The sequence below is a fragment of the Budorcas taxicolor genome, chromosome 11, assembly GCF_023091745.1.
Source record: "Budorcas taxicolor isolate Tak-1 chromosome 11, Takin1.1, whole genome shotgun sequence".
In the NCBI taxonomy this organism is placed as follows: Eukaryota; Metazoa; Chordata; class Mammalia; order Artiodactyla; family Bovidae; genus Budorcas; species Budorcas taxicolor.
In genome coordinates this window covers 107358291-107376824 of record NC_068920.1, presented here as the reverse complement: position 1 = coordinate 107376824, position 18534 = coordinate 107358291, and the positions used below count along the sequence as shown (strand labels likewise).

General features: G+C 45.3%; 1 protein-coding gene across 2 annotated transcripts in view; it reads left to right on the top strand.

Moving 5' to 3' along the window:
* Positions 1–12377, top strand: part of SMYD1 (SET and MYND domain containing 1) — a 46751-nt gene extending 34374 nt beyond the window's left edge. For both annotated transcript variants that reach the window (XM_052648485.1, XM_052648484.1), the window contains 4 exons: positions 1082–1174; positions 5019–5182; positions 6558–6726; positions 7895–12377. In XM_052648485.1, the coding sequence (XP_052504445.1) occupies positions 1082–1174; positions 5019–5182; positions 6558–6726; positions 7895–8053 (585 nt within the window). In that variant the 3' untranslated portion in view covers positions 8054–12377. The remainder of the gene's footprint in view (positions 1–1081; positions 1175–5018; positions 5183–6557; positions 6727–7894) is intronic.
* The last annotated feature ends 6157 nt before the right edge of the window (positions 12378–18534 follow it).

The following is an 18534-nucleotide window of genomic DNA, read 5'->3' as shown; positions in this document are numbered from 1 at the left end:
TGCACTGACTGTAGCAGTGGCACTCGTGTCTCACTAGTTGCGTCATGCAGATTTGGTTGCTCCTGGGCATGTGGGATCTTATTTCCCTGACCAGGGATCGAACCTGTGTCCCTGCTTTGTAAGGTGGATTCTTAACCACCAGATCACCAAGGACGTTCCATGATATCATTTTGGTCATCCTAGGAACTATGAGCTGGATGCAGAGACACATGAAAGGGTTGACAGCCCATAGCCACAGGGCCCTGTTTAATGAGTTTCAGTGGCAAACTGGAGTATGATTTTTTTTTTTTTTGTCAAACCCTCAGCCTCTGTCCTCAGACCTGTGCTGGCCAGTATTTGGGTGAAAACAAAAATTCAAGGTCATACCTATAGAATATGTGGTTGATTTGAAGTCAAGAGGAAGAATGGCAAACATTTTGAGTGATAGAATACAATAAGAATCTAAAATGCCAAGGAAAACACAACAGGGATTAATGTTAGATTCTTCATTGGGGTCTATAAACCCAGGCACGAGCTGGGCTGGGGAATGTGACCCAGCAGCAAGGCTCTGGGACTTGGTCAATGGAAAATGCAATGTGCATCAGAAGCATAATGAGGGAGTTGGAAAAACTATAGGGATCCTGAGCAGCATTTACAGAAACGAAGCTTTCACAAGGAGGAAGGCATTAATCTCGTGCTACAGTAAATGTCAACAAGAGCAACTGAACCTATTTGCAGGGCAGGAATGAGACACTGACATAGAGAACTAAAATGTAGACATGGTGGGGGGAATGGGAGGGTGGGACAAATTGGGAGATTGACATACATACTCTGCCATGCGTAAAAAAAGAACCAGTGGAAGCCTCCTCTAGAGCACAGGGAGTTCACTTCGGTTCTCTGGGATGGGGGGGTGGGTGCGAGGGAGGTCCCAGAGGAAGGGGGATATGTGTACAGTTATGGCTGATTCACTTCGTTGAACAGCAGAAACTAACACAACATTGCAAAGCAATTATACTCCGATTTAAAAAAATGTTGGCTGTTCAGAGATGCGGTGGGTTGTCTCATGAAGGGGCCTCCAACTCAGTGTCCTTTCCTTTCCCAGCCCTCTCAGGAGGTGGTGAAGGAGATGATACAATTCTCCAAGGATACACTGGAAAAAATTGACAAGGCTCGCTCCGAGGGTTTGTACCACGAGGTAAAAATTCATTTTTATAGGGGATAGGGGTGGGGAAGAGGGCAGAAGGGTTCTCTAGTAAAGGAGGGAAATGGTGGGGGGCAGTCAAGATGGGGAGGCTACCAAGCAGGATTTTTTTCTGGAAGATGTCCCATGATTGAGACCATGACTCTTCTTGCCCTTAAGCCATGTAGCCTCTTTTAGAGTTTGAGGAAAGCACAGGCAGCCTGACAAATGTCCCTGGGGTTTGGGGGATGGTCTATAATATTTTAGGTTGGCATCAGGGACGGAGGAATGGAAATGGCAGTGGATGGCTTGCTTTCTGGTAACTGAATGTGTGTCCTGCCTACAGTTTCCGAGCTCTTCTAACTGTGCATTCAACCCTGGCTCTACACTAGAGCCAAGCTGTACACTAGAATCACTGAAAAATACTGATGCTCAGGACAGTCCTTCCAGAATCTCTTAGAGTGGAACCCAGACATCAAGATTTTTAAAGCTCCCACATGATTTCAATGTAGTACCTAAAGTTGAGACCCACCACCAGCACTGACCTGCAGAGCACTTACTTGCATTGAATTCACTCAGGCAGTTTGTTGAAAATACAGATTCCTGTGTCTCACCCTCTGAGATGTGATTCACCCAGTCTGCGACAGAACACAGGGATCATCACAGTATTTTTTTTTTCCCTCCAAGCTCTTTAAACAACTTGTGTGGCTGGGTTTGGATGCCACTAGGAGAAGGCAATGGCACTTCACTCCAATACTCTTGCCTGGAAAATCCCATGGATGGAGGAGCCTGGTAGGCTGCAGTCCATGGGGTCACAAAGACTTGGACACGACTGAGCGACTTCACTTTCACTTTTCACTTTCATGCATTGAGAAGGAAATGGCAACCCACTCCAGTGTTCTTGCCTGGAGAATCCCAGGGATGGGGGAGCCTGGTGGGCTGCCGTCTATGGGGTTGCAGAGTCGGACACAACTGAAGCGACTTAGCAGGGTGTGGCAGTGTGGGAGATTCATTTCTGTTCATTTCTGTCAGCTTTTCCGTTGTCTTCATTCTTCTGTCCTCACTCATTCGCTGCCCATTTTTGAGCCCTTACTGAGGTGACCAACACAGGACATGCTGCTTGCCTCCCAGGAGTCTGTCAAGTCTCAGGGAGAGTCCCATGAACAAAGTGTTACTGTACAATATAGAAAATCTAGAGGTTTGAGGTAAGAGCTTCAGCTCCTGATTCCATTCCTCTGTTCCCTCTTCTTCATTTGTCTTCTTCTGTGCTCAAGCTGGGGAGGGCCAGATGTAGGGCTGGACACTGCCTATGAGCTCATGATTGTTTTCAGGATGGATTGTTTGTTAGCTCACACTCCATCACTCCCCCCTACCCGCCCAGTTGCCCCAGGGGCCTCTGAGAGAATCTCAGAGAAAACTAATTTCCACTCGTTAGAAATGGAAAGAATTGTGTGACATTTCTTCCATGAGATTAGCAAGGGAAAAAGAAGAGAGCTATGAACCACTAAAATCTAGAAACCATCTGACTTTGTAGGGCATCACTGAAGCTATGTCTGCACGTGAGTTAGTCAGGAAAGCCTGCCTCCAAGTCCCTTGGGATTGAGCCCATCTTCTTCCTCACCAGGACCAATGTGGCCTCCTTGTAGTCAGTCTCCTGGGCCCTCTCTCTGCCAATCCATCCTGTACACCTCTAGCAGGTCATGACTGTCCAATGTCACTGTGCATAAGGGCCACCCGGGGGCAAATACGAGCTACAGATGCTAGGGTCCCTCCCCTAGATATTTAATTTTTTTGGTCTGGGGTAGGACTCAGACACTGGGATTTCAAAAAGCTCTCCAGGGACTTACAGAGATTTTGTCCCAGTGCACACTGGTATCACTAGTCCAAATGATGCATTTTATAGCCATAGAAGTGTGGAAATGGAACCATAGCTTGGATTCTACTGGTTACATCACCTACCATACCACACATATCCTCCTAGCCTAATAAAAAGTTTTATAACGCTGTCAAAGGCTCAGGTGAAGCACTGCTTTATAAGCAATACTTCATGAGAAGGGGCCATATCTTCCAGCATGTGGTATCCTCTTTATGTTTTTCCAGCTTTATTGAAGCATAGTTAAGAACTAGAAATTTTACTTGTTCCAGGTGTAAAAAAAAAAAAAGCTCTCCAGATGATTCCAAAGCACAGCCACGATGGAGAATCATGGACATGATGGTTAAGATAAAGCTCCATTGCTTGGTTTAAATCTTCACTCCGTCACTCACTGTCTGTGTAACTTCAGCAAAGCACTTACCCTCTTTGTGCTTCTGTTTCCTCATCTGGGAAAATGAGGATATTAGCAGCACCTGTCTCATCATGCTGTTGTGAGAGGAAGTAATATGTGAATATAGCTTTTATAACTCCTTACTGACTTCTTTTTTAATTGGAGGATAATTACAATGTTGTGGAGGTCTCTGACATACATCAATGCCAATCAGTCATAATTATATATGTATCTCTTCCCCCATGAGCCTCCCTCCCTGACACATTCCACCCTTCTAGGTTGCCATGGAGTGCCAGGCTGGACTCCCTGTGTTATATAGCAGCTTCCCGCTAGTTATCTATTTTACACATGATGGTGTATATATGTCAATGCTACCTTCTCAGTTCATCCTTCCCTCTCTTTCCCCTATGTGTCCATTCTTTATATCTGCGTCTCCATTCCTTCCCTGCAAATAGGTTCATCAATACCACGTTTCATATTCCACATATATGCATTAATATACCATATTTAATTTTCTCTTTTTGACTTACTTCATTTCACTCTGTATGACAGCTCTAGGTCCATCCATATCTACAAATGACCCAGTTTTGTTCCTTTTAATGGCTGAGTTCCTTTTAATATACCATTGTGTGATTCCATTATTCTTAACCAGTTTTATTTAGGTTTCTGTCAATTGCTAAGGAAACTCCTGACTAGTACACATACATACAGCAGATAGAAAACTTAGTTCATGTTTGTCTGGCCACTTTCCATGCATATCATCTCACTGCATCCTCATACGGCAGAGGTACGGACACAGAGAAAGATGTCTGTATCTCCATCCCTTCTCTGCGAATAGGTTCATCAGTACTATTTTTCTAGATTCCATTTGTTGTTGTTCAGTTCAGTTCAGTCCCTCAGTCGTGTCCAACTCTCTGCAACCCCATGGACGGCAGCACCCCAGGCTTCCCTGTCCTTCACTTCCCTGTCCTCCCAGAGTTTGTTCAGACTTGTGTCCATTGAGTCAATGATGCTATCCAACCATCTCATCCTCTGTCATCCCCTTCTCCTCCCACCCTCAATCTTTCCCAGGGTCAGGGTCTTTTCCAGTGAGTCAGCCCTTCGCATCAGGTGGTCAAATTATCGGAGCTTCAGCTTCAGCATCAGTCCTTCTAACGAATATTCTAGATTCCACATATATGCATTAATATGCAATATTTGTTTTTGTCTTTCTGACTTACATCATTCTGTATAACAGGCTCTAGGGTCATCCATCTCACTACAACTGACTCAAATTCATTTCCTTTTTATGGCTGAGTAGAATTCCCTTGTATATATGTACCATTCACCTGTTAACAGACTCCATACGAACTTCTATGGTAACTCCTCATCCTGCCATGTCAGCGCTGTGTCCCACTGTTACCCTTTCCATCCCTACATCTTAGCCAAATGGGAACCATTTTTCTCTTCAAATCACAAGCTGGTGCTTTCCCATCTCTGTTAGCAGTTTCCTCAGTCTTTGAAGCACGAGTGTCCAGTGGCATCATGATGCTCCCATATGTGAATTAAGCTTGTGCTCTGGTGCAGTGAGTACGGACAGGGCTTGTGTCTCCTAGGTTGTGAAGTTATGCCGGGAGTGCCTGCAGAAGCAGGAGCCAGTGTTTGCCGACACCAACATCTACACGCTGCGGCTGCTGAGCATTGTTTCCGAGGTCCTCTCCTACCTGCAGGCCTTTGAGGAGGCCTCACACTATGCCAGGAGGATGGTGGATGGCTACATGTAGGTGACGATCCTGGGGCTCAGGTAGTCTCCAGAAATGTGTCTATTTCAGGGATGCTAAGAAGATGGCAGGCATATCACTATATCCCTCCTTCTGGCACCCACAGCAGGCATTAGTAATCAGTCACCATCCTCTTTATGACTGAACCTCTTTATCATGGTGTACCCAGCAATAATGTCCAAATAATCAGATCTGATACTTGAGATTAAATCTGTGTGTCAACCTTTGTCTTTCCCACCTCCAGGTTGTCTATTATTTGGGTGGCATCTTCTGCCTTTGGTTTCCTTAAGGCTAAATCTGGCTTGATTTTAAGTGCCTAGAAAGTTTCCCCCCACCCCCAACCAATCAACCAATCAACAGAGGCAATCTTGCAGCTTTAGAGTTTATCAAAAGAAAAAAGAGAGGGACTTCCCTGATAGTCCAGTGGTTAAGACTCTGTGCTTCTACTGCAGGGGGTGAGATTTCAATCCCTGGTTTGGGAACTAAGATTCTGCAAGCCCCACAGTGTGATAAAAAAACAACAAACAAGCAAACAAAAAACAGAGAGAAGGAAAAAAAGAAAGAAAATAAAAGAGGTGTGGGCCATCCTTTCTTATAAACTGTAAAAGGCAACTTCCTTGCCTTTCCTCTGCTAATGTCATCTCTTGCCATATGTGTCCACATTGGTGTGTGAATTTGTATTTCTGGCCAAATAAATACTTTTGCATAAGAAAGTTGTATTTTTTTGAATGGAGGGTACCCTCTTCAATCCATGGAGGGTACAAAAGGAGGGTACCAGGGAAGTAAGAATACCACTTTGTCCCATGAAGAACATTCAAATTATTTTTTCCCCTAAACTTCTTAGCTTTTTCCCAAGGAGAGGTTGGGTGCTCCTAAAGGCTGCCAGCTCCCAGTACTCAAGTTCCAAGTACAATCCTGACCCCATTTCCCTGTGAGGATTTGGCTCAGTGGCCCAGGTCAGAGTCTCCATCTCACAGCCTCACCACGTGGGTGTTTGGTATCTGACTGTGGCTCTGTGTGCCTCAATCTATCTTTGATGGTGGATACCTCCCAGGGCTGATGGGAAAGCAAATGGACTTAATCAGTGAGGTCACTATTTTATTTATTTATTTAATTTTGGCTGCCCTGGGTCTTCATTGCAGTGTGCTGAGGCTTCTCTCTAGTTGTGGCACACAGGCTCTCTAGTTACCCCACAGCAAGTGGGATCTTAATTCCCCAACGAGGGATTGAACCTGTGTCCCCTGCATTGGAAGGAGGATTGTTAACCACTGGACCACCAGGAAAGTCCCATGGTCCCTTGTTAGCTGTCAAATGCTGTGCAGATGCAAGGCAGGTTGGGAATATGGGTTATGATTACTTGCTATGTCCTTACAGGAAGCTGTACCATCCCAACAATGCCCAGCTGGGCATGGCCATCATGCGGGCAGGGCTGACCAACTGGCATGCTGGCAACATTGAGGTGGGGCATGGCATGATCTGCAAAGCTTATGCCATCCTCCTGGTCACACATGGACCCTCTCATCCCATCACCAAGGACTTAGAGGCAAGTGGCATCTTGGGGCTGGGCTGGGCTCTCTGAAGATGAAAGCTGAGTACTAGATTCTGCTTTTGCAAAGACCCTAGTTGCCTGCTAGACCAGGAGGGAATTCAGACATGCTTAGTCTTTCCTCTCATTTTACATCTGAAAAAACTGAGGCCCAGGGAAGGAGAATAACCTGTCCTTAGTCACAAAGTGAGTGGATGGCAAAGCTCAGACTTGAACCCTAAGATGCTCAAAGTCTGGACTGAGAAAACCTAATGGTGTGCATGTGTGTGTAACACGTACATTAGAAAACCTGCTACATGGAGTAGAGTCAGAGAGCACAGGCTCTAGAATCAGACTGCTGGGATCCAATTCCTGCTTTACCACTTTCCAGCTGTGTGGCTGCTAATACTGAATGTATGGGCCTCAGTCTCCTCATCAGTGAAATGGAGGAAAAAGACAGGGTTGGCACAAGAGTTTGATGAGTTGGTGTGTGAATGGCATGCTCTTCATAGCTACTGGTTTCCTTTGTGTTTTGAAGACTGATTTATTTGAAAGTAACAGAGTCCAAAAGACTGTCCTCAGGCAGCGGTATAGGGAAAGAGGACAGACTCTGGCATCATAGAATGTACGAGAAGACTAACTTTATGTCAGTATATTAAGCTTGTCAAATAAGTCATTGTCACCATATTCACTGCTCTGACCTTAGCCCTGCAGCAAAGCCTGGCCCTTGATAAATATTTCTTGAATCAACATTACGAGGGTGAGGGTTTTGCTATGTGTCACAGTCTGTAGTCTTCCCGGCACATTATAAAGTACACGGGCATCTCACCCGTTTCATGTATGAATAACTTGAGGGCTGAAGGGATTAAGTCCCACAATGTTAGATGGGACTTCAGTGCAGGAGCCAAGGTTCAAACCCAGGTCCCCACCTGGCACTTCCTAAGAATAATCTCTGCTGAGAACAGTCCCTCAAGCTACTCTCTCAGTGGTTCGTGTGACTGCCTCTTCCTAACAAATGGAGCCCACTGTCAAGACATTCAACCCCCAGTGGATGAGTGTGAGTATACATGCGTGCATGTGTTTGCAGGGTGTATGTGTATCCTTTCCAGTAGGGTCAACCTAAGTCAGAGACCAACATGTCCTGGGGCTTTGTCATCACAGTTTTTGATGTATCTGCGTCCCACAGGCCATGCGGATGCAGACGGAGATGGAACTGCGCATGTTCCGCCAGAACGAATTCATGTACCACAAGATGCGCGAGGCCGCCCTGAACAACCAACCCATGCAGGTCATGGCCGAGCCCAGCAACGAGCCGGCGCCAGCTTTGTTCCACAAGAAGCAATGAGGACCTGCGTGGTGGGGGAGGGGCGCCGTGGCTGGGGGACTTGGGAGACATCCTGGAGGTGGTGGGTTTCTGGGGAGACCCTTGATGAGGAAATCAGGGTAAAGGGCAACTTTGTTGCCATGGGAACGTACTGCTCTGTGATCCCTGGTGTCATTTTCTTTAACTTCAACTGAGTCCAATTCAGTTTAACTCTATCCCAGCCCAGCCCAGTCTAACTCATCCTACAAGTGTTTATTGGGTGCTAGACCTTAGGTATAAAGAGGTCCCCAAGGTAACTGGGGAGAGGAAACATAAACAAAACACAGAGTGACAATAAATGCAATGGTAAGCTCTATGGAGAGAGGGTATGTGTCTAGGGTGTGTGTGTGTGTAGTCGTCGGGGGTGGGGGTGGGTGTGCATGGAGGAGATGACCTCTGAGCTGAGAGTTGCAGGTACCTGGAGTCTCTGTTGTCTGCTCACCTATCTGTGCAGGTGTCTCAGGGATATTCAGGATTTGCTGACTGGAATGGGTGTTATCCAGTTTCCACAGGTGACTGTGGAGTTATGAAGAAGGGACTGTGTTTGGGCCATGTGGGTCCTACTCAGAGAGCTAGAACCTCTTTAATAAGGGTACTGTGCAGAAGGAGATGGAGGTTTGCTCAAGCCACTTGAGGCCTCAGTTTAAAGTCTGTGTTCCCAGGATTATTCTGAAACTACTTTTAGAACAGAGAGGGAGTGGCTCCCTTCTCCACCCTCTGTGTCAAGCCCTGTGATTCCCATGCTCTGGGAGTAGTTGGACGTTAGCTGAGATTTCTCTGGCCCAAGTCTCAAGGGTGAAGCTGAGGGAAAAATTTGGAAACCCACCTACCTGATAATCATGGGTCCAGCAGAATTGGATATTTGATTTGGTTACATGTGCCTGGGTGGTCTATATCAGCTTAGACTTCATCACTGATGCCCAGGAAATCTCTATTTTTAGTTATGAATAATTATGACTTCCTTGGGTTAATTTCTTTCATTGTCCATACTCTGAGTTCTCTGCTTTTCTTACCAGAGACACTTCACACTTAGGTTGGGACCTCTTTGGGGTATGATCAACTTACTCTCATCTCCTGGGGCTCTTGATTTTTCACTCAAAAGTGAGGGTCTTGGGAATCAACCAATCCAGCTGTCCCATTGGCCTGGGACAGTTGTCCTAATTGTGCTCTTGTATCTTCTGGGAGCCCAAACTTCTCACCAGTGTTTTGGGGGATCCTGGACCAAAACCCTCTTTTTGGGAGTGTCACCAAGTCTTCTATAGCCTTTGGAGCCACTCTTGACCCCAGAGCTCTGACTAACATCTTGAAGTCACATGATCCCCCCAGGACCTTTATTTGTCACCTGTGTCTAAAGAGTCACTTTTTCCATCCTTACACCCCTTCATCCTCAGAACAATCCACTGCCTCCCTTGGAACCTAACAGCCCTGCCAATGTGCCAAAATCTTTGTCCGAAAAGTTCTGCAAAGATGCCAACTCTTTGCAGAATACTTGTACCTGGCACTTGGCTCTTTTTTGAGGACACCTGCTTCTTTAGAACTTTCACTGGGAGAGTGACAGTTCTTCTAAGTCCACATACTACATGGCAAAGGATGGAACCAGCCCTCTCCCAGGGAGCCAACTGTGCCAGTTCAAATGGTCCGTCCCTCTTCTATTCCTAGTCTTCCTAGGTGGCCCTAGTGGTAAAAACTGGCCTGCCAATGCAGGAGACCCTGGTTTGATCCCTGGGTTGGGAAGATCCCCAGGAATAGGAAATGGAAACCCACTCTGGTATTCTTGCCTGGGAAATTTCACGGACGGAGGAACCTGATGGGCTACAGTCTGTGGGGCCACAAAGAGTTGGACATGACTGAAGTGACTTACCCTCATATAAAACCTTCCTCCAAATCTCTTTCCTTCTTTGTCAGTCTCTTCTGCCACACTGCCGGTCATTCCCCAATATTCCTGGTCTGTTTCCCATCCCCTCTTCCTCAAATTAGGTGTCTGTCTTCCTTTTGGCCCATGCCCCCTTCCAGCAGAGTTCTGACCTAGATTAATTCAGCTGTCTTATTTTCCCTCTGTTGTACCTGGAGGTCTGTGCACAGCCAGGAAAATGGCACCTTTCATCACAGGTTCCTCCACAGACTTCTCTCCAACCTCGGCTGGCCTTGGGGTGCAGCCCAGACATGCTCCCGTGCCCCTCACTGGCTCCCCCTTTGCCCAGTGGTTATTTCAGATCTTCACTCCTGTTCTTGAGTTCTCTGCTTTCAGCAGGCCCTCAGTGTCTGCTTCATGGAGGGGCCAGGAGATGGGATTTCCTCAGTTTCCTCTTCCCACATGGGTTCACACATGTCGTATCTGTGCTTGTCCTTCCTGTCCCCGCCTCCTCACACCCCCTTCTCCTCCAAAGCCAAACTCTCCACCTGTGCCTGGGACTCCTGTCCCCTCCTGGGTCTTTGAACCTCGCTTCCCCTATATTCTCTCTCATTTTGGATTCTTCACATTTCTGGCTTATTTAAAGCAGTTAATTGACAGGTGGGGGACTCATAATCTTTACGGTTAACTATTTTCTAAAAGGCTTTGTCTCCCATGTTTATTAACAACTCTTTTTTTTTTTTTTAATTATTGATTTTGCCTGCATTGGGCTTTTTTTTTTTTGGCTGTGGCACATAAACTCTTACTTGAGCACATGGGATATATTTCCCTGACCAGGGATCGAACTCAGGCCCCCTGCATCGGAAGCATGGAGTCTTAGCCACTGGACCACCAGGGAATTCCCTCTTTTAAAAAAATGCTTTTTTAATTGTGGTAACAGTTACATAATATGAAGCATACTATTCTAACCGTATTTCACTGTACATTTCAGTGGCACTAAGTACATTCCCATTGTTGTGCTAGTCTCACCATTGTCCATCTCCCAAATTTTTCACTTTCCTAAACTGAAGCTCTGTCCCTGTTAAATACTAACTCCCCTCCCTGCTCTGCCCTGCATCTACCAATGTACTTTCTGGACCTATGAATTTGACTGTTCTGGGTACCCTGTATAAGTGGAATCAGACAGTGTTCGTCTGCACCTACTGTATACTGGAATTTAGCTTTCTTTACTTTTCATTTCTTCCTGAACCCACTGCAGAATGAGCATGGCTCTTTCCAAGGTCGACTCTTGGCGGGACATGAACTTTGTATTATTTGGCTTCTCTGATTCAGTTGGCATCACAGCCCTTGATTTCTGGGCACCACATCCTTGTAATGATTCTCTGTTGAGATTTCTCTCCTGCCCTTGACAGGCTGGTACTTCCTAGAGCTGGTTTTGTTCATTCTGGTCACTCATCTCCCGCTGCACACCTTCCCCCAGGAGCTCAGCCAGGCTCTTTGTTTCCTCACTGCCTCAGGGCTTCCCTGATGGCCCAGATGGTAAAGAATCTGCCTGCAATGATGGAGACCCCGGTTCGATCCCTGGGTTGGGAAGATCCCCTGGGGAAAGGAATGGCAACTCACTCCAGTATTCTTGCCTGGAGAATCTTATGGACAGAGGAGCCTGGTAAGCTGAAGTTCACAGACTCGCGAAGAGTCAGCACTACTGAGTGACTAACACTTTCATACTTTTGAGGCTGATATCCTTAAGTCTGTACCCTCTAACCTTGTTCTTGAACATGAGCCCCACATATCCTGTCAAATGATCTGCCCCTCAAACTCAGCATGTCCAAAAGGAAACTCTTTCTCTTTCCTTTCTCCCCACTCCTGCACCTGTTCCTCCTCAACACCCATTGCCCCCACGGAGAACATCTGACTACTGGTCTAGTTACTTCCTGAATATCTACTTCATCTGAGATTTTAGTCAGAGCCACTTACTCATGAGTCCTTGGGTGACCCATGTCCTCCTGTGCCTCTCTGAGTTTTGAAACATTGTGTCTAAAATATGTAAAACCTATCACTCCTATTCATCTTTCAGCACCCATTTTGGAAATCACCCCTTCTGTAAAGCCCTTCCTGAAAGCTTTAGATTCAGCTGGCTGCCTCTCTGAGTCTGTCATATTACCCTTGAATCTCCCATCATAACATTCTCCTCATGACCTTACATCACCTTTTTACTTGTCTGCCTCCTCCATCAGATTGTAAGCCTCTGGAGGGCAGGAGCTTTGTCCCTTTATTCATCTTTCTATCCCCAGAACCTAGCACAGGTCCCGGGACATAGTAGGCACTGAGTTAATATGTATTGAATGAATGATTAAGTGAATGAATTTGCTTAGATCAGAGCACAAGAGACATAGAACTGTGTATCTTGAGTTTTTATTATAGCAGTCCACAGAGGCTATTAAATTTCCATGTTTTCAACAAATGTGTGCAGCTTCTTTCTTTCGGACAGTCTGTTTAGAGCAGTGTTAATGGACCTCTCTGTCATGATGGAAATGTGTTTTATCTGTGTCCAGTATGGTAGCCACTAGCAACATGGGACAACTGAGAACCTGAAATGCATCTAGTATGAGTGAAGAACTGAACTTTTAACTATTTTATTTCAATGAAAATAGCCAATGTGGCTGGTGTCTACTGTATTAGTGCAGTTCTAGAGAATTCTTCAGTGTAGTTTTTAAGATCATGTACACTGACACAAATTAAGTTCATATCAGTGGTCCTGATATTAGCTAGATGATCTTGGACTGGTTATTTCATCCATGCTTCAGTTTCATTATTTCTGCATACCATGGAGTGTTACTATAACAGATACGTTTTTATTTTTTATTTATTTTAAAATTTTTTTTACAACAATCCGAATTATTGTAATTGAGATAGTTGTCCACCATGGGGAACTAGTTAATGTCCCCCAGAGTGAGGCAATTGAGGCTTTAGGAGTATCCATAGCCCCGATCATCTTGTCCATGTGTTTAGAAAAATAAGTAACATTCATGCTCATATCAGGTATATATGTACAGCATTGGGTATGAATAATGGCACACGTTCCTCCTTGTGCAGCTGTCAAAATATCTAAAGCCAATCTGTTTTGTAAAACCACCTTTCTAATTTGTGCTTGTTCAGCATTAAGAGCTGAAATAGCTTTTTGAGAACCTTGCAATGCCTGTTGAGTAAAATTAGTCAAAGTATCTACTCATAGCATAACATCTGTAGTTCCCAAAGAGGGAACAAACACTGCAGCCAAATAATCATACCAGTGAAATATAGACCTTGCCCACCGAGTTTTAAGGTGGGGTAAACTAGCAGGCTTTTCTGAAAGTTCTGAAAATATAAAGCCATGAGTAAAGGCTAGACCTAGGGTGCATCTCCCTATCCAGCCATGGGGAAGCCATGCCCATCGGTAAGAGCCACATATCCAATAGGTTCCATTTGGAGCAAGCCAGCATGACTGAGATATCCAGTCCCAATTAGTGCCTGGCCACACAAAGGGAACACCTGAACTGGGGCTGGAAAACACGGGAATGATTATATTGCATATTTCCTGAGGCAAAAATCCCACTTGTTTCCAATCATTGTAATTAAGTTGTTGGCGAACTTTTGGGGATGGCTCTGTTTGTTCCCAGCATATAGGGGCAGTAGATATTAACATCCTTTTTTAGGAGTTAACCATATAACCTCATCTCATATTTGATAAACGTCAGGGAAAAAACCATTAGATTTAGACCTATTTGCCTTATGTGTAGCGAAATAGTCATTAAACCGAGACAATGTATAATCAAAATTAAAAGTCAACGTTATGTCCATAGTTAAAGTACAAAGTGTTGCACCACTCCATTTTAGGGTTGTTAGATGTCATCAGTTTAAGATGAGGCATCACATATGATTGTTGTCTAAAAGTCTTTTCCTTGAAGTGGAGATGTCCACCATGGGAAGCCTTCCACTGATGAAGAGGGGAGTGCTCCATAGACCCAGCAGTTAGACCGATTATGAAATGCTGCTTAGGAGTGAGCCCAGGACAGGAATGCATTTGTCTTGAGGATCAAACGGCAGACTCAGGATTTTTGGAGTCAGCAGAAGTAGGCTCACATAGATTATCAGGCCCATCTGAAAGGTCTAAAGTCAGAGCATAGAAAGTAAAGACATAAAATGAAGTCACTTAGTTCCAGTCAAGGTGCCACCTCTTAACTCAAGTGTGATGTACCCACGAATCAATTCCTGGCACTTTGACAGCTCAGTTCCTGGCTCAAATAGAGGCTTGCTTGACTCAGAGGCTGGGTCGGGAGTCGTCTCCCAGAGTCCATTAATGCCTGTTGAAAAGCTTTTGGCTCATCCAGACAGTCCCATTACGGAAGCGGATCAGGAAGAAAGTGGGCCAGGGGCTTCAATAAGCATGGAGTAAGTTGTCTCCAGTGTCTCCAACCGGCCACCATTCACCATCCTCCAATGGATACCATGGCCTTGCAGTATCACATAGGAAGACCAGGTGTGTCTTCTTTAAGCCCTGGGCATCAAATCTATCCCAGTTTTTCAGGATACAGTTCAAATGAGTGAGACTGGAATTGTTAGCTCCCATCTTGTCCTGAAGAAACCCAGACGAGCCCCCAAGATGAAAGGTTGTTGCTGAATCATGCAAAGAGGCCAGAATCCTTGGCCTCCGGAGGAGAAGAATTCAGTCTGGGGCCAGAGACTAGGCTTGATCGCTCAGAGTTTTCGTGTAATAAAATTTTATTAAAGTATAAAGGAGATAGAGAAAGCTTCTGATATAGACATCAGAAAGGTGTAGAAAGAGTACCCCGAGATATGTTTTTAAAAATATACGTCTCTTAGAACTGAGCCTGTCCCATCCTAAGTGGTCCATGAGCATTCCACCCATGCTGCTGTTGGGGTGTCCCTTCCCCTACTAAGAAAGTAAAATTGAAGGACAGAGACAAGCAGTGGTGTGATAGACCAGCTCAAGACAGTCAGCCACACACACCTCTTCCCACCTCTGCATAGCATCACACTGATAACCTGCCATTGGCCTTGGTGGGAATATTTACGTCATGGTGATCGGTTGAACTTTAGAAGAACACATTAATTTGTAGTGTTATCAACCGATAAAAGTGGAGTTTGCTACATAGATACAGCAGAATAGATAGTTAGAAAGATCATTAAAGATTCAAGGGTGAACTCTGCATTCTGAAACCTCTGTCATCCAGTGCCACACCAAACAAATTTAAGACCTCTGATTACTACCCTTCATACTAAGCCTCTTGTCCACTGCCCCACAAGTGAATTGACAGGCATGTATTAAAGGCCAGATATAACCTTTAACCTGGATGGCTCAGGTTTACTTCTCTTAAGGACGCAGAAAGAAGTCAATAAGGAGATCCTTGGGGAAGAGCCTGTGTCTTGTCTTTCCCAGCTTCTAAATGCTTCTTCTAGAATGCCCACATTCCTTGGTTTGTGGTCCCCAGTCAGCAGGATATCACTCCTTCTCTGATCCTCCTGCCTGCCTCTTTCACTTAGAACTCTTGTGATTTCATTAGCCCCAGTGGGATAATCCAGGATAATCTTCCCATTTCAAGGTCTTCACTTTAATCATAGGGTCCATGACTCAGATCTGGCTACCACCTTTTTCTCCGTGGTGTGCGAGTTAAGGACATTTCTCCATGTTTAAATAGGCTGGAAAAAAAATATCAGAGATTTCCCTGGTATCTTGTGGTTAAGAGTCCACCTTCCAATGCAGGGAACATGGATTCAATGCCTTGTCTGGGACCTAAGATCCCACATGCCTCAGGGCAACTAAGCCCGTTTACCGCAGCTGGAGAAAGCCTGTACACTGCAACAAAGATTCAGCACAACCAACATTTAAAAATAAATAAAAAACTAATTTAAAAAAATGTTTTAAAAAATCAAAAGAAGAACACATTAAAATGATATGAAATTCAAATTTCAGTGTTCAAAAATAAAGTTTCAGTAAGACACAGCCACACCTACCTGTTTGAGAATCATCTGTGGCTGCTTCAGTGTTAACCGCAGCAGAATTGGGGGGCTGTGGCAGATTCTGGGTGGCCCACAAAACTGAAAATATTTACTTTCTGGCTTTTTACAAAAGAAGTTTACTGATCCCTGTTATAGAGACTTGAATGCCATTTATGGAGTTTGACTCTCTTGTATAAGTCAGTGAATTGGGATGCATTATGACCAGTGCTGTGTTTAGGGAAGATGACAGTTCGTGGAATGAAGGTTCACAGGTAAGAGAGAGAGGCAGGGAGTTGCCATTGTGGCCTGTGATACTATGCAAGTAAAAAGTAATTGGGCTTCAGCTCCAGAAAAGGGAGGAGAGAAGGTGGGAAAGATGACAGAATCATTTGTTCATCAAGGTACATTTTTTTTCAGAAGTGAATTTCTGGAAATGTATTATTAAAAAAAAAAAACTTTATATTTTGTATTGGGGTATGACTGGTTAACAATGTGATAGTTTTAGGTGAACAGCAGAGGGACTCAGCCATACATACACATGTATCCCTTCTCCCTGAACTCCCCTCCATCCAGGCTTCCACATAACATTGAGCAGAGTTCCCTGTGCTGTAGGTCTTTGTTAGTTATCCATTTTAAATACAGCAGTGGGTACATGTCCCTCCCAAACTCCCTACATATCCCTTCCCCCCACTCTTCCTCCTGGCAACCAGAAGTCTATTCTCTAAGTCTCATCAAGGTACGTTTGTTGAGAGATTTCTGTGGGCTGGGTGCAGTTCTGGGAACTGAGGGATGTAAGATAGAAATTCCAGAGCTTGGCAGCTCTCTGGCTGGCTCAAACAACTGACATTTGTTATCTTAGAGTTCTGGAGTCCAGAACTTGAACATCAAGGTGAACAAGGCTCTGCTCCTTTCACGGGAGGTAGGAAAGGATCTTGTCCCAGTCTCCTGGTTTCTGCTAGTTCCTCAGCTTGTGGTTGCATAACTCCAGTCTCCACACGGCATACTCCCTGTGTGCATGTTTCCATTTCCATAAGCTTCTGCTTTTTTTTTTTTTTCTTAAATTTAACTGTGCTAGGTCTTAGCACGAGGAGTCTTTGTTGTGGCATGCATGCAAGATCTTTACCTGTAGTGTATGAGATCTAGTTCCCTGACGAGGGATTGAACCCAGGCCCCTTGCACTGGGAGCGTGGAGTCTTAACCCCTAGATCACCAGGGAAGCCCTCATCTTGCTTCTTCTTGTACTCAATCATGTCCAAATCCTTACAAGTCCATGGACGGTAGCCTGCCACAATCCTCTGTCCGTGGGATTCTGCAGGCAAGAACAGTGGAGTGCATTGCCATGTCCTCCTCCAGGGGATCTTCCCAACACAGGGATCAAACTCATGTCTCCTGCATTGGCAGGCAGATTCTTTACCACTGAGTCACCTGGGAAGCTCGAAGTCCCCATACATTTGTCATTTTTATAAGAATACCAGCCATATTGGATTAGTGGCCTGCCGTACTCCAGCATGACCTCGTTTTACTTACCTAGTTACATTTGCAATGGCTATGGCTGAACAAGAAAGGAAATGGCAACCCACTCCAGTATTCTTGCCTGGAGAATCCCAGGGACAGAGGCGGCCTAATGGGCTGCCATCTGTGGGGTCGCACAGAGTCGGACACGACTGAAGTGACTCAGCAGCTACATCTGCAATGGCTATGGCTGAACAAGAAAGGTCACAATCAGAGGCTGAGGGTTAGGACTCTGATATGTGACTTTTGGGGAGATGCATCTCAACTCATAACAGTTACCAGAGCCTGGTACAAGGTACCGTTTGGGGAAACACCCCTCTTCTCTCTTAATCTGCTTTGCCCACAGCCCAGAAGGACTTTCTAGAGGTTTCTCTGTCCACTTCTGGTGCTCCCTAGAGGGAGAATTGTCCATTGAGTGGTTCAGGGCCTGCTCCTTTTGTTCATGTCCCCACGTGAGTGGGGCTGGTGTGGCTGCCAAGGCCACACTTGTGGGCATGGCTTCCCTTTGCCTGTCCAGAGACCCTGCTCTCTCTGTCCACATGGGAGTGACCTAGTCCACCACACAGCCTCATGCTCCAGCTCCTTGCTGTATGGCTGTCCAGTGGGACATGTCGTTCCACGGCTGGTCTACAGATCCGGCCACATCATGTGTTCCTTATAGGGTTGCCTGAGTGGACAGCCTGGGGTCTGCTTTCAGAGTGAGAATCAGACCTAACCCCGCAGGAAGTAACATGTAGATGGTCAAGACTCACGAAACTAGAGGTGATCAGTGTTCAAGAACTCCATCAAGGAAAAGCCATCAAGAAGAAAGGACGTTTTGGGGACTTCCTTGGTGGTCCAGTGGCTAAGACTCCCAACGCAGGGGGCCTGGGTTTGATTCGTGCATGCTACAACTAAGCTGGTGAAGCCAAATAAACAAAAAGAAATATTAAAAAAAAAAAGAAAGGCAACACCAGGTCCATTTCTCTCTCAGTCTCTCTCCTTTACCTCCCCATCCCCTTCCTTCTTTAAGCAAAAAGAAGACATTTTTTTCTTAAAACAAAGTTCACTTTATTACATTAGTTGTACACACTAAAAGAATATGAAATGCAGACTTTGT